General features: G+C 36.1%; 2 protein-coding genes across 12 annotated transcripts in view; one reads left to right on the plus strand and one right to left on the minus strand.

The window, feature by feature from the left end:
- Positions 1-26,995, plus strand: part of TASOR (transcription activation suppressor) — a 58,776-nt gene that overhangs the window by 28,831 nt on the left and 2,950 nt on the right. For 3 of the 9 annotated variants that reach the window (XM_026677493.2, XM_026677466.2, XM_087954762.1), the window contains 7 exons: positions 5,448-6,409; positions 7,085-7,207; positions 8,156-8,315; positions 9,657-9,765; positions 10,127-10,305; positions 10,397-10,552; positions 11,148-12,272. In XM_026677493.2, the coding sequence (XP_026533278.2) occupies positions 5,448-6,409; positions 7,085-7,207; positions 8,156-8,315; positions 9,657-9,765; positions 10,127-10,305; positions 10,397-10,552; positions 11,148-11,710 (2,252 nt within the window). In that variant the 3' untranslated portion in view covers positions 11,711-12,272. Of the gene's footprint in view, positions 1-5,447; positions 6,410-7,084; positions 7,208-8,155; positions 8,316-9,656; positions 9,766-10,126; positions 10,306-10,396; positions 10,553-10,873; positions 12,273-23,365; positions 23,595-25,128; positions 25,196-26,995 lie in introns of those variants that run through there. The other 6 variants (XM_087954760.1, XM_026677503.2, XM_087954763.1 and 3 more) reach the window with 3 other exon arrangements.
- Positions 16,960-26,995, minus strand: part of CCDC66 (coiled-coil domain containing 66) — a 38,220-nt gene continuing 28,184 nt past the window's right edge. For all 3 annotated transcript variants that reach the window (XM_087954765.1, XM_087954766.1, XM_087954764.1), the window contains 4 exons: positions 25,792-25,826; positions 25,132-25,406; positions 23,481-23,602; positions 16,960-17,277 (listed from right to left, as the gene is read on the minus strand). In XM_087954765.1, coding sequence (XP_087810891.1) covers positions 17,191-17,277; positions 23,481-23,602; positions 25,132-25,406; positions 25,792-25,826 — 519 coding nt within the window. In that variant the 3' untranslated portion in view covers positions 16,960-17,190. The remainder of the gene's footprint in view (positions 17,278-23,480; positions 23,603-25,131; positions 25,407-25,791; positions 25,827-26,995) is intronic.

Below are 26,995 nucleotides of genomic sequence, written 5' to 3' on the forward strand. Positions count from 1 at the left end.
CACATAATTGGGGAAATTAATCCACTGAAGCAAGTATATTCGGAATTTGAAACTTGAGAAATGCAGCCCACTTAAAGTACCCATGCTTATTCTTGTACTTGTGGCATCTCTCTTCATTGTAGGAGTTGCAATGGTCCAGTCTAAAAGTATTTGTAATTGCATAGTTTTTGGAGGTTATGTGGGGATTGCAAAGAGTTTTAGTACATATAAATAAAGATGTGTTAATGTATTTTAAATGCTATCTAAAATAAATAAATCATGTTCATTTTTTTATTCTAGAAAAAACTGGGGGAGGCTTTCACATTGTTCTCACCTGTTTAATTTTGTAGAGTTGCTTCTGACATTTGCATGTGGATAGGTTTCTAGGAATCTGCTTAAGGAAGTAATCTTGCAAACTCAGGTGACGGACTGGCCTGTTTCTTTTTGAGGTAAAGGAATCCCTGCAGACTTTACTCCACTAGTCATTGCTGACTACAGGGAGTGATGCTCATCTCTGTTTAAAGGCCATTGAGCCAGCACTGTCCAAAGACATTTCCGCAACCATGTGGCCAGCATGATGTCACAGTGTGCTGTTATCTTCCCACCAAAGTGGTACATATTTATCTGCTCGCATATGCCTGCTTTTGAACTAGTAGGTTAGCAGTAGCTGGGGCAAAGATGGGAGCTCATTCCATCTCATGGTGCTTGGTCTTTCCAGGCCAACACGCGTCCAGTGTCTTAATCACTAAGCCAACTGCGCCACCCTTCTCTTTATTGCGTTTGTAAATAAATACTTGGCAGTTTGTTACTGTCACTTGGGAAACATTTCTTTTTGCAAAAAAAAACCCTTATGTTTTTAGTCATAACATGGGAAGAAATAAAATATAGATGTTTCTTACCTGTTTGCATTTGGGGAAGAAGCCATTTTACTTAGTTGAAATAACAGTACTTTCTCACTCACATTCATATATTTGTGGCATTTGGAAATAAGATAATTTTTATTTAGATGGGTATTTGAATATTTTACGTTTTTATTCATCCTCAATACTAGAATTTGGTTCTTACTATGCTATCATTATTAGGAGTTTGTACTAATAAACTAGCATATAATTTAAGGGATCCCTTAATTTTATTAAAAATTCAAAGATTCTATTTTTTTGAAAATTTGCAAAAGTCATTTTGCTTTCTGTATATTAGATCAAGTTAACCATCAAGTATAAATGTGTAAGAATATAGTTTCAGAACAGAACAGAGTTGGAACCCCCTGCTCAGGCAGGAAACCCTAATACCATTTTAGACAAGTCTCTTCTTAAAAACTTTCAGTGTTGGAGCATCCATAACTTCTGGAGGTAAGAAGTTTTACTGATTGATTGTTCTCACTGTTAGGAAATTTCTCCTTAGTTCTAGGTTGCTTCTCTCCTTGATTAGCATCCATTGCTTCTTGTCCTGCCTTCAGGTACTTTGGCTGAATTGACTCCCTCTTTTTTATGGCTACCCCTGAAATATTGGAACACTGTTATCATGTCACCCCTAGTCCTTCTTTTCATTAAACTAGACATACACAATTTCAACAACTGTTCTTTATAAGTTTTAGCCTCTAGTTCCTTAATCACCTTTGTTATTCTCTGCACTCTTTCTAGAGTTTCAAATCTTAAGAGTCTAGAGCAGTGGTGGCTAACCCTTTTTGGCTCCCATGCCGAAAACTGCGCTTGTGTGCGCACACTCACATGCCAGCAGTGTGTTGACTCCTCCACGCCCCTTGGTCATGCGCACGCTACCCCCCTGAGCGCGTGACCCCTCCCCACACACTGCGTCTTTGCACATGCACGCGTGTCTCCCATGCACCCCCGCGCATCGGTGCCAGATACCTGATAATCAGCTGTTGGACGGCGGCGCACGTGTGCATGCGCAGTGGGGTTCTTCCGGGTGACTTCTTGTGTGCCGACTGAAGTGACTGCGTGCCACTTCCTGCATGCATGCCATAGGTTCGCCAACACTGCTCTAGAGTCTCATGATCTTATTAAATTATATATATTATGCTCACATAATATAAATATATATAATTAATTTAAAACTATATTTTTAGCAACAACTTTTTGTGGAATTTCCAAATTTCGTATCACATTTACCTTAGTTTATTTCCCTTCTAAAGTTCAGGCATAAGCTACATAAAATTTTTTCCCTGGATTGGGTCAGAGCTTTCTTTAATTAGTCAGTCACATAGTGTATTTAAAGAGCCTCTCAAGCAAGGAGAAGAAAGCAATTGCTTCCTCTCTTGTTTCCCAGCATCTGATATTTAAATTATACTGCCAGTGCTCCTGGAGATAGTAAGCATCCTTCAAGATTAGTGGCCAATTGATAGTCTGATTCTACATTAATACGTTTAGTTCCCCTTTACGTTGGTGGCTATCACCAACTGTGACATTGAATTGCAGTTTAATTATACTTGAATAAAGAAATACTTTCATCTGCCCTGAAACTCTCAGCATTTAGAAATAACTACAGATATTCCTTGATTTACAACTGTAATTGAAACTGGAATTATGGTTGGAAGGAGGCCATCACAAGTCCCTGCCTGATTTTATGACCTTTTTTTGGCGATTATTAAGTGAACACAATCATCATTAAACAAATGCATTATACCCAATGGGCATTTTTTGCCGGAAAGCAGAAATAAATTCTGGAAACTGGCAAAAAAAAAACCACTGAAAATTGTGGTCATGTGACCACAGGTTGCTGCAAACATCTGTAAATGTGAGCTGGTTACCAAATGCTCAAAATGTGATCATGTGACTATCAGTGTGTGCATAAGTAGCTCCAAAAATGGTGGCTAAGCCACCGATGTTAAGTGAGAACTACTTCCACAGTTACAAGTTCATGAAGAAGGGAGATAATTTTATTTTGATCTTCATATGGACATCTAGTCATTCTTCCTTTCTACTTCTGCTCTAAGAAATGCTTTCACATTCTTCATTACTTGTATAAGAGTTATTATCATCACCAGATCTATCTGATCTTGATATTGCTTTCCTTTGTACCTTTTTGAGGTCTACAATAGTGGTCCCTAATCTTTCTGGTTCCATGGACTGGCAGTGGTGGCAGTGGCCATGGCAGGGGGGAGGGGTTGGTTTTGCGTGTGCAATCTAGAGCCCGCGCATCCACAAATGAAGCTTCATGCATTTGCCCAATGCTTCTACAGCCCCAGTTCCCAACAGACCATAGATCGATACTGATTTTTAACCCTGAGGTTGGGGACCCCTTCTCTACAATATCTTTCTTCAGATACAGTATTCTGTTTGGAGTTGTACATAATGCTCTAAGTGTAGATGTTCATAAGAATCTTATTGTATTAACATTTATGTTCAGTTTGTAATGATTCCAAGCTTAGAGTTGGTTGGAGTTGTTTATTGATAGCACCCACACTCTAAGATGACATTTTCTTTAAGTTATCTGCCATTAATCCAACTTACCTTTACTGATCAGTTACTGGCAGCTCAGATTCATTATGCCATTATTTGTATATGTGTGAAGTTTGCAATGTTTCTGTGTATGTGTCTGGATGTTTGTGTCTGTCTATAGCTGATGGAAGTTTGTAGAAGTTTGTCGCTGGAAATTTTATAAGAACTTTTGGTTTTTAAATAGATTCTTCTTGTGAAAGTTAATATATCATAAAGTTGAATGAAAATTTATTGAAATACTAAAAAACCATTTACATGTGCAAAAATTAACTTGGAAGCATCTTAATGGAAATTACATTTGAATGCTTATACAGCATGTATAAGCATATGAGATTTAATGAAGTTTAATAGTTTTTATTTTTCCATGTAAAAATTGCTTTTTACTATTAAGTGCTACTATCCTGAAAGCTTTCGTTCAGCATCTGAGAGTTGATCATCAGTTTTCCCCAAAGTGTTCTTTTGGGGAGAAGCTTCCATTGTGAGTTACTTTTGGACAACTTCTGAAGGTCTGACAGAACATTCCATGGGACATTATAAGTAGAAACATTTTTGCAATTCAACAAACAGTACTTCATCCAGAAAGCAATATAAGCTGTTCTTATCTTTCAAATTAAATTTGGAAACTTGCCTTCTTTTTTCCTTCCTCTGTAAAATAGCCAAAGTAAAATAAATCCTTCATCTCCCTTCCCATGGTGCTAAGAAAATGCAGATAACCTGGTTGCTTTATTTACTCTCTGTATTAGTATAAACTCTGGCGAATTAATCCCACCGGTATGATTAATGTTTTCTGCATTGAGGGATTTATATTTTTATGTATTTTTCCTATTTGGATTTTTAAAACTAATTTGTACTAACCTGGTTGATAAATATGATAAACATCAAATGACAATACTAATTCTGTCTTGTGCCATAGAACTAGCATTCCCTGCCTGATACAAATGCCTTGTTAATAAAGGCATAGGTGTAAAGATTGGCTACTAGATCATTGACTATTAGAAGGAATTGCATTGGATTAATAAGCTTTTTTTCACTGTTTTTTTCACAAGTTTGTTTCACTAAGTACTATGGCAACAGGAACTATGAAATTGTGTTGACATTGAAATGTTGATAAGTGGTTACATTGGACATGAGATGTGTCCTAAATTAGTTAGGATACATCTATTAGGTTTAATTTATTGTTATTAATATACAGGTTTATAAGACAAAAAATATAATATTGAAAAAGTAGCTGATATCTAACTTAAAAAAATGTACTGTGAACATGTGTTTATGCCTATTGTGCTATTTGTTTTGGATAAAGAAATAAAGCTTAGGAAAAAAAGTATGAAATAGCTGAAGAAATTAAGGACACGATATAATAAAAAGAAAGGAAAACTAGTTAAAACACCAGTACCATCCACTTTTTTATGTCCTTGCAAAACATTCTTGCTTCCACCACGTACGTTATCTTGGGTCATTCCTAAGTGCCCCTGTTCAAATTCAGGGAGCAAGATTGCCAAAGAGCCATCTCTGGCAGCAAACACAGCAGGTTGTAAGAGAGAGAAAATCTCTCATCCTTTAGCAGCCAACTTGGAGAAGAGAGAGCGCTGCCCAAGACTTTCGTCAATCAAGACTTTCACATAAATGTTTTTAGTAGAGAAAGCATTGACTCTGCTGCCTCTCTTGAATGTATCTATGCTGAATGCATATTATTTAGTAGCTTTTTTTTTTTTTGCACTTGCAGATTTGGCTGGTGAGCCAAAACACAAACAAATCCAGTTTTATTTCAACTATGTCTGGAATATTTTATGTGAAAAATATGTAATACAGACACCACTTTGCAAGCCAACATGCTGTTGCTTATGATTCAATGTTTTGGGCAATATATTGACATATGCTTCTAATAATGAATGGTTTTTACAATATTTATCAATTAAAGTAACATTCAGAATACATTGATGTTGACAATATACTTATTCAGTGCATATTTTCAATATCATTAGAGGTAATTTACCAACTTTTCTTGTATAGGCTTGAAGTCTCCAGATGAAGTGTTTGCTTATTCCGTACCAAAGGATGTTTGTGAACAGGATCCCCGTGTTATAAACAGGCAAAGAAGTTCTGATTATGAATTTGCATACTGTGCCTTTTCAGACATACCAAAAGACGGAATAGAGGATAAAATACACACAAATCAAGAGGTGAAATCCGAAGAACAATGTGACTATGAAACAAACAATTACGTTTCAAGTAAACATTCAGTAAGTGGAATAATAGAAACAGCCATATTAGAAGAGTATAACATCTTTACCAACAAGATTCAGGAAATTTTGCAGCAGAAGAACATTGTGTATGTTAGTGGAGTATCAAAACCAGTCATTTCAGCCCAGGAAAGGATTATGAGACTTTCTGAATTCATATGTTTACAAGCATCAGATATTGCTGTCCATACATATGTAGAAAGATTAAGTGAAAAGCTCAACAGTGTTGCTTCGTCATGTTCATATAGTGTCCAGAATGTGTCCCATACTGAAAGCGCTGGACCAGCTGATAATTCTGTTACCAGTAGTGGATTGAATTTGCCCCTGGAGGAGCCGGTGTCTTCCTCAAATGATTTTGAAGAACACCTTTCAGAGCCACTGTGCAGCAGTGTAGAGGGAGAAGCATCCATTAACGAGCAGAATCAGCCAGTGCTTTTGGATATAGAAAAAGACAAAGAAAAAGAACACAAGCCGGTGAATGCTAACATAGAGGGAAAGTTAACAGCTGAGCCAAAAGGATCCCCTGGTGATTGTTTGCCAAAATCAGAGAAGATCTCAAAGCCTGTAGTTAAATCAGATACTACAAAACAACCTGCTCTGGCTGGTTTTATTAGCCAATTAAGACCTGAAGTGTTTGACAGCATTTTCAAAATTATTGAAGATGTACGAAAAAATACACTGAAATTCTACATTCATGAAGAACAAGAAAGCTTACTTTGTAAAGAAATAAAGGTAAGCTTTGTACGTGAGTGTCAGTTATGTGCATCTGTTTCAGAAAATTGTAGGAATTGTACATGAGTAAGCCAGATTTATGTTTTTGCATGAGTATTTTAATGAAGTGATGCTTATTGCTAATAATAGCTATTTTTTCCATATATTTTAAAAATGGACAGGAAATCTGCAAATTGATAGTTTGCTGGGGTGAGAATAACAAGAAAAAAAAAACAGGCCACATAGATTTTAGAATCCCCATCCTTTCAGTAAAGTACAGTAGGTATATAGTAGTTGCTTAAAGCAAATAGGAAATTTAAAAATCTCTTTCTGTACAGATGTTTTAAATAATGTTTGTTGGTGCACTATGCACGTGCCATATTTTAATGTGGCATTTGTTAGAATTTTATCCCGCCTTTCTCCAAGAACTTAAGGTTCTCTTTTTTATTATAGTAAGTCTCTAAAGTACGTTGAGCTAAGAGTGAGCAATGGTCAAACTCACATGACTAAAGGAAGATTTATAAAACTGTTTTAAAATGTAATGTGCAGAGAGAATAGTGTATTAAAACAGGTTTTGCAAAGATAATGAAAAAATACTGTATTGTAGCTAACTTTGTTTAGTTTCATTTTTGAATGTTTATCTAATTGTTCCTTTTAGGCTTAACATTACTTTAACATTTTCTGTTCTTTGTTTAGGAGTATCTTACTAAATTAGGTAATACAGAGTGCCATCCTGAGCAGTTCTTGAGAAGAAGGGGTGAGCTGGATAAATTACTTGTAATTATTCAAAATGAAGATATTGCTCATCTAATTCATAAGGTAAATGAAATGCACTTAAGCACACTGCAGTGGCTTTCATAATGTGTACAATATATTATGCTTGAAAGTTCTATGTAAGGAACAGCTGGTTTTAGGTAATTTGTGGCAAAATAAATGTTTGATTTAGACATTTTGATCTATATATGGACTGAAAGTGTTGCCCCCCCCCCCAATAAATAAATAAATAAATAAATAAATACATACATACATACATACATACATACATACATACATAACGTAATTATGTGAGGGCAGAAATGGTTGGGTGAGAATAAGCCATACACCAGTGGTGGCTAACCTTTTTGGGCTCCTGTGCCAAAACTTGTGCACGCGTTTGCACACTCACACTCAGGTACCAGCACCCAGAAAGCAATGCGCACGCCCTCCCACTTCCCCTATGCATGCACATGCAATCCCCACTCATCCCGCTGCCCCCTTACCTGCACTGCGCCTCACTGCTGATCTTCAGCTGGTTTGAGGCCTTTTTCAGCCTCCCAAAGCTTGAGGAAGGCTTCTGCAGACTTCTACAAGCTTTGTAGGTCGAAATCTACCCCCATTTCATCACTTCCTGTTTTTCCGAAAAAAAACAGGAAGTGACAAAAACGGGGCTAGATTTCGGCCTACAAAGCTTGTAGAAGTCTGCAGAAGCCTTCTTCAAGCCTTTGGGAGGTCGAAAAAGGCCTCACACCAGCCGAAAATCAGCTGTGAGGCGTGCACATACGCAGTGACGTAACTTTGCCTACGTCTCACGTGCTGGCACAAATGGCTCTGCGTGCCACCTGTGGCACTCGTACCATAGGTTTGCCATTATGACCATATACTATCAATGCAAGATATTAATATAAATAAGGAATGGTATTGTTAATGAAGTGTCTAATTTTAACATACCAGTGTTATTTATTTTAACATACCAGTGTCTAATTCTTTCTATTTGCTTTCTTTGAATAGATACCATGTTTAGTGTCTTTAAAGAGACTCCCATGTGTCAGTTTTGCTGGTGTTGAAAGTTTGGATGATGTGAAAAATCGTACATACAATGACTTGTTTGTTTCTGGTGGTTTCATTGTATCTGATGAATCTGTTCTCAACCCAGAATCTGTCAGTGTTGGTAAGGTTCATGTTCACTAAAGCTTATGTTACTTTAAAAATCTTCACTAGTGGAGAAAATACTGTTCAGCAATTGAATTTTTTTTTAAACAATTCATATGGAAATGCTGTCCAGAAGTAAGAAATAAATGTTCTCTATCCATAAACATTTCTACATTTCCACATCCTCTATCATTCCACAAACATTTCTTATTGTTGCTCAGTTGAAATGCCCCTGATTCCTTGGGCCCATCATTTACTTATTCTTCTGACTTTATAGGTAGTCCTCGACCTACAACCAAAATTGGGATTGAATTTTGGTTGTTGAATGGTGTGGTTATTGAGTCATCACGTGACCTGACCTCATTTTACAATCATTTTTGCCATAATCATTAAGTGAATCCCGCTCTCCTCATTGACTTTGCTTGTCAGAAACCTCCTGGAAAGATTGGAGCTTGCCACCACAGGATGCTGCAACCTTCATATATGTGAGCCGGTTGCTAAGCATCTGAATTGTGCTCATGTGACTGAGAGAGTGGTATGATGGTAATAACTTAGAGGATAGATCATAAGTCACCTTTTCAATGCTGTCGTAACTTTGAACAGTCATAAAACAAATAGTTGTAAGTCAAGGACTACCTGTAATTGGCTGCAGTGCCTTGTACTTGAATGTAGATCAGTAATAACTCTAGCAGTTATAGAGACTCATATGCTCAGATCAATCCATCACATACTATTTACATTAATCACAGTTTTGTATTAGTGCTAATGCTGGTAATACTGTGCTGTTATGAAAATTCAGCATGAAAGGTGGGTGCAGGGGAACAGGGAAAGAAGAAAATAAATAATTGGGAATGTTATGAATCTTTTTTTTATACTTTAGTATTTATAATATCTTCCAGAAAGCAATAAAATATTCTGTGTACTTGAACCTTAATATAGAAAATTGGAATTTGCCAGTTCAATTTAAACAATTGCTGTGTTTTAATAAAATATTTTACAAGGGAAATATAACTTGCATAAAACATCTAATAAAAATCATTTGGCTATAATTTTTAATACTTCATTTGTTTTTGAATTTCTTTGTAAAATGTGTAAAATTAGATTACTGATACAGTAAACCTAACAACTAAACTTAACTTAATGGGGAGACTCATAAATTTAATTGATTTTTAAAAATTAAGATTAACATTTCCAAATGAAAGTCATTTTTCTTATCATGATTTTTATTTGTAGTCAGTAGTTTTCTCCTGGAGTTGTTCTAGTAATATGCTACTAATAAAAACTGTTTGTCTTGTACAAATTTATATAATTCCTATTTAAGCAATATAAGCTAGGGTATACATTCTGTTTTCAAAATTAGATAAACTTAATGAGTTTCTGAAGTTCCTTGGAGAGTTGAGTACTCCAGATGAAAAGTGGCAATGGAAAATCCACTGTAAAATACAGAAAAAATTAAAGGAGCTTGTAAGGTATGTATTAGGTATGCAAGAATTACTGTATTAAAGAAAAGATAACTTGAAATTGGTCTGGTAGCAGCTATATCAGTCATTCTTTATATTTGTTAAAATTATTTTTTTGCTACCATTTCTCAATTATTGTGAGAACATTGTTTTCTATTTTCATTTTTAAAACCCCTCTTAAGGTAAAAATGTAATTTTTTTGTATACTTCAAAACCATGCTTTCATTTAATAGCCTGCATTTCTTTTGCACAATGTCTGTGATTTTAATTTTTGCTTTTTCTGTGGAAAATTAAAAATCAGCTTGCTAATTTTGTCTTACAATGCTTATATTATATAAATGTAGATCATACATTGTTTTTCTTCCAATAGAACAAATAAAAATGCCACGAACTTGCTAGCGCTTCTAAGCGCTTATCAAAAGAAACACATGGTTGAGATTCTGGCATACCATAGCTGCGATTCTCAAACACGAAGTACTCCAGAATTAGAGTGTCTCATAAAACTTCAATATCAGAATATTCAGCAGAGGCATGTGGTCTTTCTGACAGGTAGAAAATAATTATGATTTTCATATATATATTTACATATATTTACACAAATGTGTTATCATATATTGAACATTTTCCCCTCTTTGCTTAGAAAAGAATGTGTCAACCTTTGCAAGTTATGCTGATAATGGAATAGTGGTTACTACTGTCAGTTCCTTTATGCACAACTTCAAAAGTCTAGTTGGCTGCCACAACTTAGTTACTGAAGAAAGCCTGCCTTCTCCCACTGATAATGAAAAACAAACAGGTAATAATATAGTTTAATTTATCTCATATATAGCTAGCTAGATTACTTGAAATGAGGAACCTAGTATATGTGCTTCAGTATAGGTAAAGAATGTAATCTTTCTAAACTGTAGAACACATTGTAAAAATAAGAAAGAGAGGCATAGTGTTGTTCACTATCTTAAGATGAAATTGGTCTGATAAGGTATTCAAGAGACTCCATGAAATGTAAAAGGGTTAGGATAAAGACAGAGCTGAAGTGTAGAAAACAAGCAGTGAGTGAGAGTCGGTAATTGTGATGGGTAATTTTCATACAAAATTCTGACCTACTGTATAACTTTAGATGCTGTTTTGACATTAAATCCTTTGGAGCTGGAAGTTGGGGTTACCCAACAGTAAGCATGAACGCATTTCGCAGAAGCTTTTAGCATCGGAGTATCCGGACGTTCACAAGAGGGTTATATGTGTGTTGAGTAAGTGAACAAAAATGACAGAAGACCAGCCTTAAATGATATGCGACTTTGAGACCTGAAGCCTAAAACGGTGTGAGTAGTGCATAGTATTTTTAGATAAACTTTCTATTTCAATAGAGTAGGATTTTTCTCTTCTTAATGTAGCTCTTATAGAAAACGATGAAAAGGATGAGGAGGACATGTCTCTGGATTCAGGGGATGAAGCATCACAAATAGAAGTTTGCAATGATGCCTCAAATTGTGATTCCCATTTGGAAGATTTTCAGACAGAGACCAAAGGACCACATGGAACAGACTCTAGGCAAAACTCTCAAAGTGACGCACTGCTGTCTTCTGAAGAACAACACTACTCTCTGACAGAAGAGACTTCTAAAATTGACATGCCAGATATACAGCCAGTTACTCCAGTTTCAACTACCTGCTGTGCTGAAGGGGAGAGAACTAATTCAGATGAACAAATTCCCCTCAGCTTTCAGATGTACAATAGACAATTAAGTGTGCCTCATCAATTCAGTCATTTTAATGTTCTCACTCACCAGACATTTTTGGGGACAACGTACCCTATGTCTACCAGTCAAAAGCAGGAAAGTGGAAATTGCTTTCTGACTGCTTATAGTCAGAACATGGATATGGACCATTCTTCATCTTCATCCAATAATTGGGATACCAGTTGTGATTCTTTGAGGCCGTTTCCCAAACAGAATTGAGCAAAGCAAAAATGTCTTTTTTAAAAATATTTCTTGCGGACTTTAGAAAAAAAAACAAGTGAATTAAGTATTTCTAGTCTCTGATCTAAACATTTATTGTTTCTTATCGCAGATGTTTTCATGTTTATTTAAATCATGAATGGTCTGTATCAGATAAAGTACCTGAAGTTTCAAATAAATATATATATATTTTTAACATATATTGTACTTGAATGAACTTGTTTGTTGGCACTTCTTAAGTTTTACATTTTGTAGTTCACATGTAATTAAGATTATCAACTTGAAGTCTAATTTATGTAATTTGAACGTTTGCCTGAACCATATGTGAAAGAGGGAAGGGATCATTTTTAATGTATAAAAGGACATTCAAACCACTTTTTCTTTAAAATAGCTGTTATGTACATATGTGAATGTTTTGTATAAAATCTTTCTACAGCTTTAAAGTCAACTCTAGTTACTTCATCAAATATCCTGGATTTTTGGTTACATACCTTAGTTAGAAAAAACAATAGATGCAGTTTGTTTTGAAATGAATAAAAGAATTTGTCAAGAGAGGACTTACTAGCAAGTTGCATTTTGTTGTGTCATCTGTTTCCATGAAATAGATGCAGCCAAGATGGTTCTTTATCGTTATCAATCAAGTTAACTCTTGCCATCAAGTTCTGCATTTACTAAAAGTATGTAATACTCTGATTAGTATTCCAAGTTATCAGAGCTCTTTTTTATCGGCATAGTAATACTAAATCAGGTTATAGAAAACTTGCAATATTATGTACGTGTATGTAGATGATCTGGCTTCATTAATATCAAGGAAGTTAAGAATAGCTCTGTGTGGAGTTATTGTCATAATATACTCTTGTATCCCTGAATTTGGATTTTTTTTTAAATTAAAACATTTCATAACAATAAAATGCTGCCATTATATCTTACACTTTATAAATATGAACCGTGGTTTGCTTATAACTACATATAAAATCTGTCAAGAAATCTACAGCATTCCATTATCCATTACAATGTAGAACTATGCAATTAATATATAACATGGAAGAATTAATTTTGGATTGATTTACCATAAATTGCACATTAAGTTTGACTCTGTTGCTTCTGAGGAAGTGGATAGGATCCTAGAGTATGTGCGCAAGTACCTGTGTTTTAGACCCATGTCCCTTCTGGCTTGTGAAAGCTTCCCAGGAGGTGACGGGTGGACTCTGGCAGTGGATTAATGCTTCCCTACCAGGAGTGCCTCAGCACTTTAAGGAGGCTGTGGACTAACCTTTTCTCAAGAAGCCATCGCTGGATTCCACCCTGTTGGATAATTTCCAATCTGTCTCCAGTCTTCCCTTTTTGGAGAAGGTTATTGAGAAGGTGGTTGCATGGCAGCTCCAGAGGTTTCTGGATGAAACGGATTATCTACTCCTCTACCAGTCAGCAGTCAGCCCTGGATATGGGACAAAAATGCTTTTGGATGATCTCTGGTGGGAGTGGGATTTGATATATCCTTGCTCTACTTGACCTCTTGGCAGCTTTCAATACCATCAACTATGGTATCTTGGAGCGGTTTCAGGGATTGGGAGTGGAGGACTCTGTGCTATCCTGGTTCACTTTCTCACTGGCCGCTTTCGATGTTAATAGGAGGTGAGAAATCCAGCCCTCGCTCTCTACTTTGTAGGGTCCCGCAGGGCTTTGTACTTTCTCCTACATGAAGCTGTTGGGCGAGATCACCCATCATCATGGACTGAGATAATATGCTGATGATACTCAGCTATATGTCTTGGCCCTTGGTGAGTTAAGTGATAGCATGACCTCCCCCTTGCAGTGCTTGGAGACTATTAGGGGTTGGATGGTGAGCAACAGGTTGAAACTGAATTCTACAAGACTTAAGTAGATCTGGGTTTGGGGTTCTTTGGCCCATGGAGAATTGCCACCTTTGGTCTCGGATGGGGTGGCACTGCCCAAAACAAGCCCTATGCATAATCTGGGGATTCTGGACTCGCAACTCCTGCTCAAAGAGCAGATAGCAGTCATGGCCAGGAAGTCCTTTGTACAATTGCAGTTTGTGTACCAGTTACGCCCTTTCCTGGACAATCCCTATTCACGGTCAGTCATTCCCTCATCACCTCCAGTCTTGACTATTGCAACATGCTATACATGGAGATACTCCTGAACAGCATCTGGAAGCTCCAGTTGCTGCAAAATGCAGTGGACCACATGGTTTTGTGCAGACGTCAGTGTGCACATGTATCACTTCACCTGTGGGAACTGCATTAGTTGCCAATATGCTTCCAGGTGCACTTCAAGCTGCTGGTTGTCACCTTTAAAGCCTTTCATAGCTTTGGGACCAGGTTATCTGAGGGAGGCAAGGAATGTTGTGGGTCCTGTCCCCTAAGGAGATACATCTTGACGGGACCCAGAAGAAGGGCCTTCTCAATGGTGGCTCCTCTCTGGAATATTATCCCTCCAGAGGTTAGACGCCCCCACTCTTAACACTCTTTCGGAAGGCCCTGAAGACTTGGTTCTGTCAGCAGGCCTGGGGAACCCATAGCTGGATGGAACCCATTAAATGGCTAGTATGTATATATGTTGTCAGGGTGGAGTTACTATTTTATTTTTATTCCTTTTCCCCCTTTTACATGCTGTTTTTATATCCTTATAAGCTGCCTTGTCGAGTAGGCAGCAATATAAATTTTCTAAATATCATTGTTACCAGAAATATTTAAGTACTTTAATTGATTTTTCTGATCACTCCTTAATCTGATAACAATTGTTTGTTTATACGTTTAATATTATTTTGCAGAAAAGTTTGCATTGTTTCCCCCCCTCTTTTTAGCCTCTATTATAAATCCATACTAAGATGAGCTGAAAGTATATTTGTGGATGTTAGGAGTCAGCATTGATGGCATGTGATCAATCAAAGATGGGCTGGTTAAAATCTGGTTTTTAAAGGAGGAATGTATACATGCAATAGTGCTATGAAAGCATGCAGAAATACCAGTAGCTTCTGAACACCAGATATTTTCTGTTGGCTATAGTTAAAATGAAGTAGTCTGTATTAAAACTTTAATTTGCAGATATTGAACTTTGTCCAAATGATTGATTTTTAAATTTGCAATTTAGCATTTGAGTTTCAGTATTTGAATTATTTGGATATAGTTCCACTTGAAAATGCAGGTTTGTAAAGTAAAATACTAGACCAATTATATAGAATTTGTTTTATTCCTAGCATTTTCATGCAAGTGGAGGGTCCATTTTATTTAGATCAACTTAGTGCTGATCCATTTATTGTGACACAAATTGACTGAGAGGCTTGTTGCCCAAACCTGACCAGATCAAACTGCCCAGTTGAATGCAAGCTGCAAGCCATCTGGAAAAAAAAACTTATGAAAAATCTTACGTTTCTCAGTTTCTGGATCAAAAGTGGGTTTATATTATTTTAATCATTTTTATATCAAATTTAGAAACCACTGCAGGCAGTCCTAAGGCATTGGCAATATAAAGCCAATTTCTGTGTTAAGAATGTCCAACTTAAGGAAAACCCCTGGATATAAACAGGTTGCCTTTTATTTAAAATGGCAAATGTTCTTCAAGCCAACAAGGTGCTGAATCTGCATGTTTTTAATATACAGCCTGTTTTCAGTGGTTCTTGAGGTCATTGCTGTCCTCCATTAATAGGCAGTACAAATTCTAACTTAAATAGAAATTTGGTTAACGACAGATTTAGGGAATGGAATTTATTCACAATCCAGGAACTGCTTGTATTCTGTAATGTCTATTTTGTGGACTCCATTACATCTTAAGTACTCAATCCCTTGTTCCATGTTGGGATGGTTTTGAAGTTTGCTGTTGGGGGTGGGTACGTGGGTGATGGAAGGTATGAGGTGTAGTCCTGCCCCTCTAGTGACTTTCCAGGGTTGTGAAAGACTGTTTGAGGCTGGTAAGATGAAAGTAAGGTTGGGTTTCTTCTTCCAAAAAGATGCTTCCCTCAGAAGAAATCTGACAGGTATCTTGAAAGATTGCAGAATTGAGCGTTTAGATTTTCATAGATATGATAGTTGCTTTAATTGTAATTGGTGTGGGTCATTTTAATGTTTGATTCAGATAAAATGCTAAGCCATGATTTTAATTAGGGATTAATGTTTAAGAGAAGGAATTAATCGAAGCAACTTGCCATGAATTCTATTCTTCTACAATAAATATTCAGTGCAGAAAGTAGAATGTCAACTAAAAAGATACTCCTTTGCTCTTTCTAGCTGCCAGAAAAAGGGAGCAGGGGAAAACTGCATTCTTTAAGTGCCTAGAGAATCGCCCTGACAGCCCAAAATTGTTGGAGCGCAATAATATTATTGGAGAGCATAATTGATGATTCTTGGCTATGGATGTGTTCCATTGGAGAATATACATCCAGGAGATGGGGGGACGACCAGGGTCAAGGGGCAAATGAATGATGTATTTTAGTATCGGCTGCATCCAGCTAATGTCAACATGGCCACTTCTAATCAATTTTATTTTTTCTGAGAGATGCGGCTAGAGACTTATGATTTGAATGGGGGTGGATTTGTTGGAGTCCTGACATAGAGATAAAATACACATCAGTTTTTAATTCAGGCAAAAATATTAATTGGTGAACACTATTGTATATTCTTCTTAATTTATTAACTTTATTGCCAGGTGGGAGAGAAACCATGTTACAGTGAGGCTTATTTTGCAAGTCATCAGATGTAACTGTAACTATATTAATTTGCATTTAGAAATTGCTAAAAGTCTCCTGAAAAATAATGAAATGAAAAAGCTAGTATTCCAATGGAAAATAGGATTATCTTCTAAATCGTGCAAAAACTCAACAGCATGTTCTAATAGTTTGCATTATTTGGCATGTTTTCTAAATTCTGATATTACTTTTAGTTGAAACCATTTTAGTTAAAATTGAGTTGTGATTTTTGCCTGTAGAATTATATGCTTCACAATTCATTTTAAATATATGTAAAGCATGACACATGTAAAATGCAATGTTTATAAAGCGTCTTAACATTTTATTGTAAAATAATTACTTGGCATTCATTATGGTTCTGTTCATACAGGTCACAGCCTGGGAGTTCTTTATGCCCTTGCTTATTAACTCCATATAAGCACAAAATTGCTGTATGTTTAAAATTCTTTAAGATTTTTTTATAGGAACAGCTATTAAACATGGGTTGATATATCTGAATCACTGCTTACACTGTCAATTAAAATGCAACTCAGGTAGCCATGGATATTGAAAATTCAAGTATTTTATTTCTCATGCTAAATACATCAAATTTAAATTAGGTACACAAATACTGTGTAAACAAGTCACATTATCATATAATTTCATGTGAAATAAAAATTTTAATTACTGAAACTTTATCCCAAATATACAAAAGTCCATATTCTACAAACTTGGTTCATAATTACAGTATAAAGTGCCAACACAGCAAAACATCCATTCATCATAGCTGAAATACTTAAAGTGGTAAAATAAAGTTTTCTTCTTGAGACGTAAGACTTGGAATAAGGCATGTCTCCAGTTCTTTCTGCTTCTGGAGGAGCCCCTGGAAAGATAAATGAATATGCTTTTACAAAACACTGAAATTGTTTTTCTGCTATTTTAAACAGCAATCATAAATTCACACACAACTTACAGTAGATACCTGTAATGGATACGTTACCCCTAGAAAAAGAGTTATCAATTATATTCTGTTTATGCTAAACAGATTTTAAAATATTTGCTTTGTTAGAAAGTAAATTCTCAGTCATGTAGAAAATGATGGCAATTAAATTTAAAGCGCAGGTGCTTTTCTGGAAGATAAAATTACACCTATAAATAATTTATTCTTTAATAAATAATTCTATAAAGAATTCTATTATCTCAATACCCATAACAAAGTAGATTGCATATTTCTGTACAAATATTTCAATGTAACAACTTTTGATCAAGATCCCTTCTCATTGCAAGTTTAGTTACAGAGCCTAAATGAAAGAATTTTTCTCTCTGAGGCAATGATCATTTGGATTTCAAATAGAATAGCTATTGTCATTTAGGATACTGACAGCATTTATGAGCCTGTCCTGCAGATAACTGTACATAATGCCTTGTTAATATTGAACTCTAGAGACAGGTGGGGACTGCTCTACTATAACAGCATCCCTACCTGGTATGTTGAAAATCTATTGATTTCCTCAATGGGTGGTAGAATTTCTCAGACTTAAAAGTGCTGGGAGATTTTAATGTGCCTTCCTTGGTGGAAAGGGGTAAGAGGCTGCCTAAGAGGTCATTGCCACCATGACAAACAGATATGAATCATATCATTGACAGCTTGATATATGGAAGACTACAACACCCTAACATTTTTCATTTGAGGATAGATGTGATGATCTTAAGACTAAGGGTATTAACACCTATCCTTGTCATAGTTCGATCATGCTCTGATTGCTTTGGAACTGACTGTTGCTACCAACTTCCACAAGGAGATCCCATTCGATCAGTTTAGGCATTTAAGGAATTACTTGATTTTCAAAGAGTGATTGAGGATCGTCCCAAAGCTCTAATGGGCAGTCCAGCTAAGATTTCAGTTGGAAAAACAGGGCATTAGTGGCTTTGTGCTAAGAGGTCTCCCAGCTCTCCAGTCCAAGGGAACTCCTTGGTGAACAGAGAAGCTCTGGGTGATGAAGCAGCAGAGAAAACACTCAGAAGGATGCTGACGGAAAATTAATCTTACCAATCAGAAAAAGCTCAGGTTTCAGCCTAAATATTGAGCTGTTTGTTACTACATCTGCAAAATTTTACCAATCAGTCCCTTTAAAGATCACATTGAGTGAACATAGAAAGAAAAGGGAGGTTATGAGGAATTTTCTAGACAGCTGGAAGGTCACAGATTTGCTCAGAATTTGGTCTCAGCTGGACAGGTCCCATAGAGGTGATGAACATAACTTGCAAAGTTATCTGGGAGGACTTCTAAGGAAATTGACAGAATTCTATGCAAATGTAGACTATCTACATCTGGATTCTCATTTTCCCTGGTTGGTTGAGATCTTCCAATAAGATGATACAAATATAAGTCTAGAAGTTGCTCATGAATCCTTTCTTCTGCAAGTCTGATTGCATTTTTCCATCTTTCCTGACACACTTTTTGTCATGGATATGATGAAGGACAGGGGTGTCAAACTTGCATCATCACGTAATGTATCACAACTTTTCCCCCTTCAACCAGGTGGCGTGGCCAGGGCATGATGCATCTGGCCCGCAGGGCGCATGTTTGACATCCTTGATCTAGGATATTCAACGAACATGGAGTTAAGGATTCAATTGGAGATTAGAATGAGACTGGCTTGATATGTGAATACAGCTGTTACAGCTGTTATTTCAAAGTTTAGAATATTGCTAAGGTTTAAAACATATCAACTAGACATTTCCAAAGAAATACGAAAGATGACATTAGATTCAATAATAAAGAATGGTTAGGCAAAATGAAATGGTCATCTCAAGTGGCAATATGGAATTGGTTTCACAAATTTTCTTTCCATCTTGTGAGAAGTAAAAAAGAAGAAATAATTATTCCTGTAAAAGAAAGAAATGTAAAAGGATCAACATATTTCTCTTCTGTTTCTCTTCTATATAACCTTAAAAAACCTGGCGAAATGTTAACACAGACAGAAGTGCTGACGAGATAAGATCCATTCAGCATAAGTTTAAGCAGAAGTCTATTTGAGGATAGTTGTCATGCTGACCCAGAAGAGAAGTTAGTGTAAACAGAGCAGGATGTAGCAACTGCTGAACAAATGATAAGTAAATGATTAATTGTTAAGCATGTCACTATGGCTAGATTGTGAATCCAGGCAAAATTTTAAATCATCCTAGAATCATCCAATATTAATTTCAACAATTTTAGCCAATTGGGCAGCAGAGAAGGTGGTAGGTGGTAGGTCTTGATGTGTATAAAAATATGTAAAATCGTCTGTTTAATTGCCTTGGTGCCTCAGCCCAGAAGAGGACTAAGTGCCATCTTTTGTGCAAAAGTCAATAAATCCTGGACTTGTTTACAGTGTCTCCTGTCTGTTGTTTTAGCTGAAACTTTGGATTCTCACAATCTTGTTATGAACTGATCCTGAATAAAAGAAGAAATTATAAACATGTTCTCCACCTTTAGTTTTCTCAGTTTTGCATCAGTCACAAACTGGTATGAGTTTCTAAAAAAAATAAAAATAAAACCCAACTGCAAGTAAATTCAATGAAGAAAAAATGGAGGTCAAGCTAGGTTAATAAAAAGGTTTGTGAAGATCTGAAAACATAAAAAGGGCACATCAGACAATGGGAAGAAAGTGGGAGATTACCAAATAAGAGACTCATCTGTACAGAAGTGTACAGATTGAAGTGTACAGATGTATAAGAAAGATGAAGACTAATGAGTTTGGGCTGTATCAAGAATGACAAAAAGATTCTTCAGGTATGTTCAAAACAACGAAGAAAAAGAAATCGGTATTAAGTTACTCAATGAAAATTCAAAAATCACTCAAACGGTGGTTCGTAATCAATTCAGAGAAGTGGTTGATTAGAGTGCAACACTATTAAGTCTTCAGCCATATTCTAGTCACCATTTTTTAACCTAATGTTCTGGCATTAAGAGTTGGAGGGAATGCTCATCCAATATCCAGCTGTATAAAAAAAAAAGGGTGGGTGGGAAGAATGAAACATAAACACATGAAAAACTATTTATTTTGGAAATGTGTGTAACTTTCCCAAGTTATAAACACCTGGAATTTTCTCATTTTGGCACGAGGATGTCTGAAATTAACTTTGAATCATAATTGATTCCAACCAGAATAAGAATCAATAGTGTAATATGGTTGCAATTTAAAGACAATTTTAGTTGCTGCCAGCAAAAATAAAACTTCCAAATTGCAGACTGGTTCAAAGAACATTGAAGGAATTCATTGTTGAACGTAATCCTATGATTGAAAGAGCTGGACCTGTTTAACTTTGAGGTGAGATATGACAGTACTCTTCAAATATCTGAAAGGATGCCATAAAGAAGGTCAAACCCTGTCCTCCATCATCCTAGTATGCAAGGTACAGAATTAGGAATGTTAGAAAATAATCTACTGGCCTCAGTAGTTAGAAAGGACAACCAGCTATGAGGTGGTACACTCCTCTTTGTGGGATGTGCTGAAGCAGAGACTACCGTATTTGCCGGCGTATAAGACGACCCGGCGTATAAGACGACCCCCCACCACCACCGGAAACGCCCTCCAGAAATCCCCGGGGCTGCAGCGGCAGGGCAGAGTGCCAGGGGCCGTGGGAAGAACAGGAAGGCTGCAGCCTCGGGCGGAGCGAGGCGAGCGGGATGAAGCGGAAGCGACGCAGGGGATCCAGGAAGCCAGAGGCGCCTTCGCTGCGCCCAACAAGCATCCGAAAGCCGGCAGTGGATATACCGGCGTATAAGACGACCCCCCCACTTGGAGGCATGTTTTTTGGGGCAAAAAAGTCGTCTTATACACCGGCAAATACGGTACATCTGTCAGGAATGCTTTAGTTGATTTTCCTACGCTAAAGGGATAGACTTAATGAATACTCTTTATCTTTTACCATTGTAGAACATTTCCATTACACACATTTGTAATTTTCCCAGGTGCATTTTTGTTTTCTGGTTAAACAATAGTAACACAATTACTTAATAAAGTTATTTACAGATGAGAAATAAATAATTAGAATAGGTTAGGCTGATAAACGGCATGGACAAAAACATCAAGTATTAAAGAAGATATAAAGATAATTCCATCCATCCATCCATCCATCCATCCATCCATCCATCCATCTTCATTACCTTATTTCCTTTTGAGGTAAGTAATGCAAAATAGAGACAGACTAAAGAATTGGTAACCTACTGTATTTTTTCTACACTGCATGAAAATAAGATTATTTACAAATATAGAGCTGAAACAATAGAAATATGAATAGGTGATGGAGACCTGGACATAATAAATACGTAGTTTGTTTCTTCAAATAAATCAACATGAAAAGCCTGAGCAGCTTTAATGAACGGATGCCATAATACAACAGTTGGATGGTGCAATCAGTGTAATAGCAACTGAGACTATTTCTGCCATGCTTCAATCTAATGTATACAGAAAACTGAAACATCTGAAATAATAAATAAATTACACCATTTCTGGAAAGTCTAACAGATGGAGCTTCAGATGTATTAGTTGCTGCCTTCTGCTCTGGATTTATGATGGCAAGTGGAAATGAGTAACACTTGCCAGTAATATTTCCATTTGCCATCATAAATGGGTATTCTGAAAGGCACTGGAAAATACAGATGACTACTGGGAGTTATATTTATTAAAAGAGTAATGGAGGATTATTCAAAAGGATTAATTCTAGTTATTAATCAAAGCATAATAATAAGAACATTGGAAGAATATCTGAAGGACAGTGAAGAAGATGTACTGAACCTAGCACACCACAAAGTTTTACTGCATACTGGAGAGACCAAACTGGCCTACAAGAAAGACCAAATGAAGAATAAAAAAGAGACATGGCAAGGCAAAGTGTTTACATGTCCAGTACATTAAAAAAATAGGCAAAGCAGATGACAAGACCTGGCAATAGCATTAACACCCTCAAACAAGAACTATCTGCCTATCCAAGGTCCTTGGGAAGGACTTGATAGGTGGATAAAAAGGCCAAGTCCAATCTAAACATCTGGCTGACTGCAATTAACAATAATAGAATAGTGATATTCTCCTAAATGAAGGGACACATAATGTATCATTTGGAATATTAGGAATATCACCTTTATTATGTAAATATTTTTCAACATTAAAGAATAGAAATGTTTAAAATGGAAATTACTTGACCTATTAAACATTTAGAAAGCATAAAAAGTTGCATAGATACTGATATATTTGATGTTAATAATTTGAAATTAATATGAAGACTCGTAACACATGTAATACAAGAACTTTTAGAAGTAGAAGACATTACTATAGTTCTATTCCTGCCAAATATCAGAAAGACTGGTTTTTTTCCTGGGACTTGACTATTATATTAATCAACAAGAGAGGCAAAAGGATTGTGACTGATGCAAAACTGGGAGAGCTAAAGGTGAAGAACATATTTATAGTTTCTTTTTTATTCAAGAAGACTAACTCATAACAACAGGGAAAGAAAATTTGTGGAAGGAATTTCTACCAGTTTCTGGAACAAGGACACTGTGTAGTTTTAGGGTTATATTTGTAAATATGTAACACAAAAGGGTATTCCTCAATAAATGGAGATCAATTTTAAATATTTAACCCCACTAATCATAGAAAAATGGTTGCAAATATAGTGTCTGTCTCCTAGTAAATATGCTATGGAATTCAGTCTCCTCTCAGCTATGAATAATTTCTGCACTTTGAGAAGTAGAAACATGATTATAAATAAACGGAACAGTTCTGTTATGTCCAATAGTTTGAAGGAATTTTCCTCCCAATTTGCATGACTCTAAACATTTCATACTTTTATGAAAGCTTTAGAAAAGTTAATCAGAAGCAGAATATATGAATTATGTAGAAGCACATTACATGTAAACCATATTGTAATAACTGATTAATGAAATTTTTGTATCTTTTTTTACAAAATGGAAACATTGCAAACAGAATGTAACCTTAGAGTGAAAAATTCAGCACAAACGATCAATAGTAAACAATGCGATATCAGTGGACTTTATGAAAAAGTCAACAGCAACTTTACTACACCGAAGTAAATTATTACCTCTCGCAGCTCTGAAAGTCCTTTGAGTATGGCTTGCTGCCTGTCTCTCACCGTATTAGGATTAAAAAGAGGATCCCTTATGTGATCAGAGCTAAAAACCTGTCGTGGTTTATGGTAAGTATCTAAAGATAAATGTAGATACAATTAATTGTAATATAAACAATTAGTGTCATTTTTAATATTGTGCATGAATAAATTATGACATGTCTTAGCTTAAAGTTTGTGTGGAAGAGAATGCATATATAGCCTTCTAAAGAATTTAGTTTACCTTTAGCCAGTTTCAAAAATACAGTTTCACAGAAGCAGTATTCTACATTTACTGATAGAACAGCAATAACAATAGCACTTAGACTTATATATTTATAGCAGGGGTCGCCAAGCTTTTGGACCTCAGGGACCACCAAACTCATAATTTTAGATCCCAGGGACCACTAACCGGTTCTGTGAGTGTGGCCTAATTTGTGGGTGTGGCTTGGTGGTCATGTGACTGGCTGGGCATGGCTTGTATTATATTTATATAAATATTGAACTTTTTATAAAAAAAGAGCAACTTTTACCCAAAATCAGGCAAAGCAGGCAAGCAGATTGAGTTGCTCACAGAATCACAGATTCATTCAGAGATCTATCTATCTGCCATTGGCTAGCTCACTCTGTCACATAAAATTTGCTTAAAAGCAAAGTCATAAAATTTGCTAGCAAGTAAACTCACAAAATTAACTCACAACACACCACGTATGTAAATATTGATTTTTTTTTATAAAAAAAGCAATTTGTACCCCAAATCAGGCAAAACAGGCAGATTGAGTTGCTCACAGAATCCATTCAGTGATCTATCTGCCATCAGCTAGCTCAGTCTCTCAAATTTGCTTGCCGTGAGTCTGCACTGAATTTGCTTGCAAGCAAACCTTCAGTCCTAAGGGAAGCAGAGCCAAAGATCTAAAGACTAGCAAGAAATCCAACCATTTTCTGCTTCCTAGCTAATCTAAATCTCCTGGCACAGCAGAATAATAATGATAATGTTCGGAAAAAGGAAACAGCAATTTTAGTAGGCAAGTTTGCCGGGTAAGGAGTGGGTGGGGAGCGTTCCTAGGGGCCATGTGGGCTGCTTAGCCTTGTGTTTCTGTGCAGCTTGGATTAATTGCTTTGGGGAGGTACTCTGGGGGTGAGATTTCTCTGCGGCCCACCAAAATTTTCTCATGGCCCACCATGGTTGGCGACCGCTGCTTTATAGGGCTTTACAGCCCTCTCTAAGTAGTTTACACTCACCCTATTGCCCTCAACAATTTGGGTCCTCATTTTACTGACCTCAGAAAGATGGACAGCTGAGTTAACCTTGAGCCAGTCAGGACTGAACTCCTGGCAGTGGGCAGAGTTAGCCTGCAATACTGAATTAAAACCATTGCACCACCAGGGCTCAACATGAGATCTATGTGATTAACTGTTAGTGACCCCATGGATAAATTTTCTCCTTGAACATCTGATTACAAATAGAATATATTTATGTTTAGATTGATAGATTTAAAATTAATGTTTTTCTCTTAAATATTTCATTTTGTTCAGTACTGAATTAAAACAGCACCGTAAAACAAGCAGTACATTAAAAACTTTATTCAGTAACCATAAGCATTTCTTGAATTCTCTACTGCAGTACCATTCAGCTCTTGGTATTGTGGCTCATGCGTGGAGGGCCTAGTCAAAGGTGCATCTGGATCAAGGTAATATATTTCATTTGTTCGCACGTAAGGAACAAAATGAGATGAAGGAGGCCTTTCAGCTTCAGCAGTTGGAGGAGGCCTTTCACACCGATGCTGATCTGTAGAAATACTTTTTGGGCTTCCATTTTTGCTGTTATGAACTGGGAAATCAGAAGTCTTTAGTTGTTGCTGTAATCTGTTTTTAACTGCTGGAACAGGTGGAGAGTCAGATCTGTTTAGAACAAACAATTCAGCTGCAGAAAATAATTTCAACCGGAATTTTCTTCATTTTATCAATCTATTATTAATTTCTGCTTATATTTAAATGCAATCTTGAAAATGCAGATCTCCTTCCACACGAACAGTCTTTATTTTGTTTAAGGGTAATTCAAAGGAGCTATGAGTGAAGGTGAAGTTGTTTGATATTTGATATTTTAACGAACTCGTGTACATTTGATTTCTTAGTGCAAATTTTTTCTCTAACAAGAATAGCTAAAACTTTGGAATTTATGCTAATTTTACTTTTAAATACAGTATCATAAAAATTGAGAACTTGATTATATGTTACACAGATATAAAATCGATACTTTACTAGAGAAAGACAAGCTAATACCAACCTTTGTTCAAACAATTTTTTTGAGAATTGTTCTTCCTAAAATAAGATGAAAATAAACAAAGTTATTTTCACCACATTGTATTCCATAATGAACCCTATAATGAATCTTCTGAAATCTTCCCCATTGAGCTTGCTTGCCAGAAATTGGCAAAAAAGGTTGCAAATGACAACCATATGACAATGGGACACTATGATGGCTGGAACTCTGAGGACCAGTCATAAGTACCACTCATTCAGAGCAGGTTAGAATGGTCAATGAATGGTGGTTACCCATGGGCCACCTGTACCTCTGGATCATGGGTGTAAAACTCGATTGCGTCATGGCTCAGATTGTGACGTATCGTGACTTTTTTTTACCTTTGCGGAGCCGGGGTGGGCGTGGCCTGTGCATGATATATCTGGCTGGCGGACCACCAGTTTGACAGGTCTGCTCTAGACTGATGCAGAGTTTTAGAGGGATTCCAATATTAATTCAATTTATATAAATAAATAATAATGAAAATTCTAATAGCAAATCAAGATGCTCAAATTTCTTTGGTTAAATTGTCCCATGATGCCGATAATTTACATTTTCAGATTTTCCACTTTAAACCTAGACATTTATTTTAAAGCCTATGAGAATGTTTTCCCCCCAATATTACCCACTTTGAGCTTGATTAGAAGGAAATGTGTAACAACAGAGATAGCTGAGATTGTTTTTTCCAGTTTTGAAAGCCGCCAAGGATATTTGGTCAGTTAAATTAAACTAATTTTAAACTATTAAATTAAGTGGCTAACTTTTAATCCAAATCACACGAGAAATTTGATCTGAACCTAATTTGAAGACAGAGGATAAATAGTTTTATTGGAAGTTTGGGGCCAAGCAAGAGATAAATACTTTACATCAGTTTATGGATAATTTTAAGGATTTCAGACTATGCTGAGTATAACTTAAAATTATCGGCTTGGCAATATATATAAAATGAAAACATATATTGATCAAACAGTATAATTTAGATACGTTAGCAATTTCAGAGATGTTTGGAATTCTAAAATCTGTGAGACACTTTATTTGAAGTGAAATCAGTAATACAATTTTATTCAAAACAAAAAATGTGATGAAGTAAACATTGGTAATATGTTTGAAATGTAGGAGGAATTCGAATATCCAACTTTAGAAAATCAATGGGTCCAAATTTCAAAAACCATAACATATATATCTAAAG

This window comes from Notechis scutatus, chromosome 2 (genome assembly GCF_049901735.1).
Source record: "Notechis scutatus isolate UNSWTSFEM ecotype Mainland chromosome 2, rNotScu1.2, whole genome shotgun sequence".
NCBI classification, from domain to species: Eukaryota; Metazoa; Chordata; class Lepidosauria; order Squamata; family Elapidae; genus Notechis; species Notechis scutatus.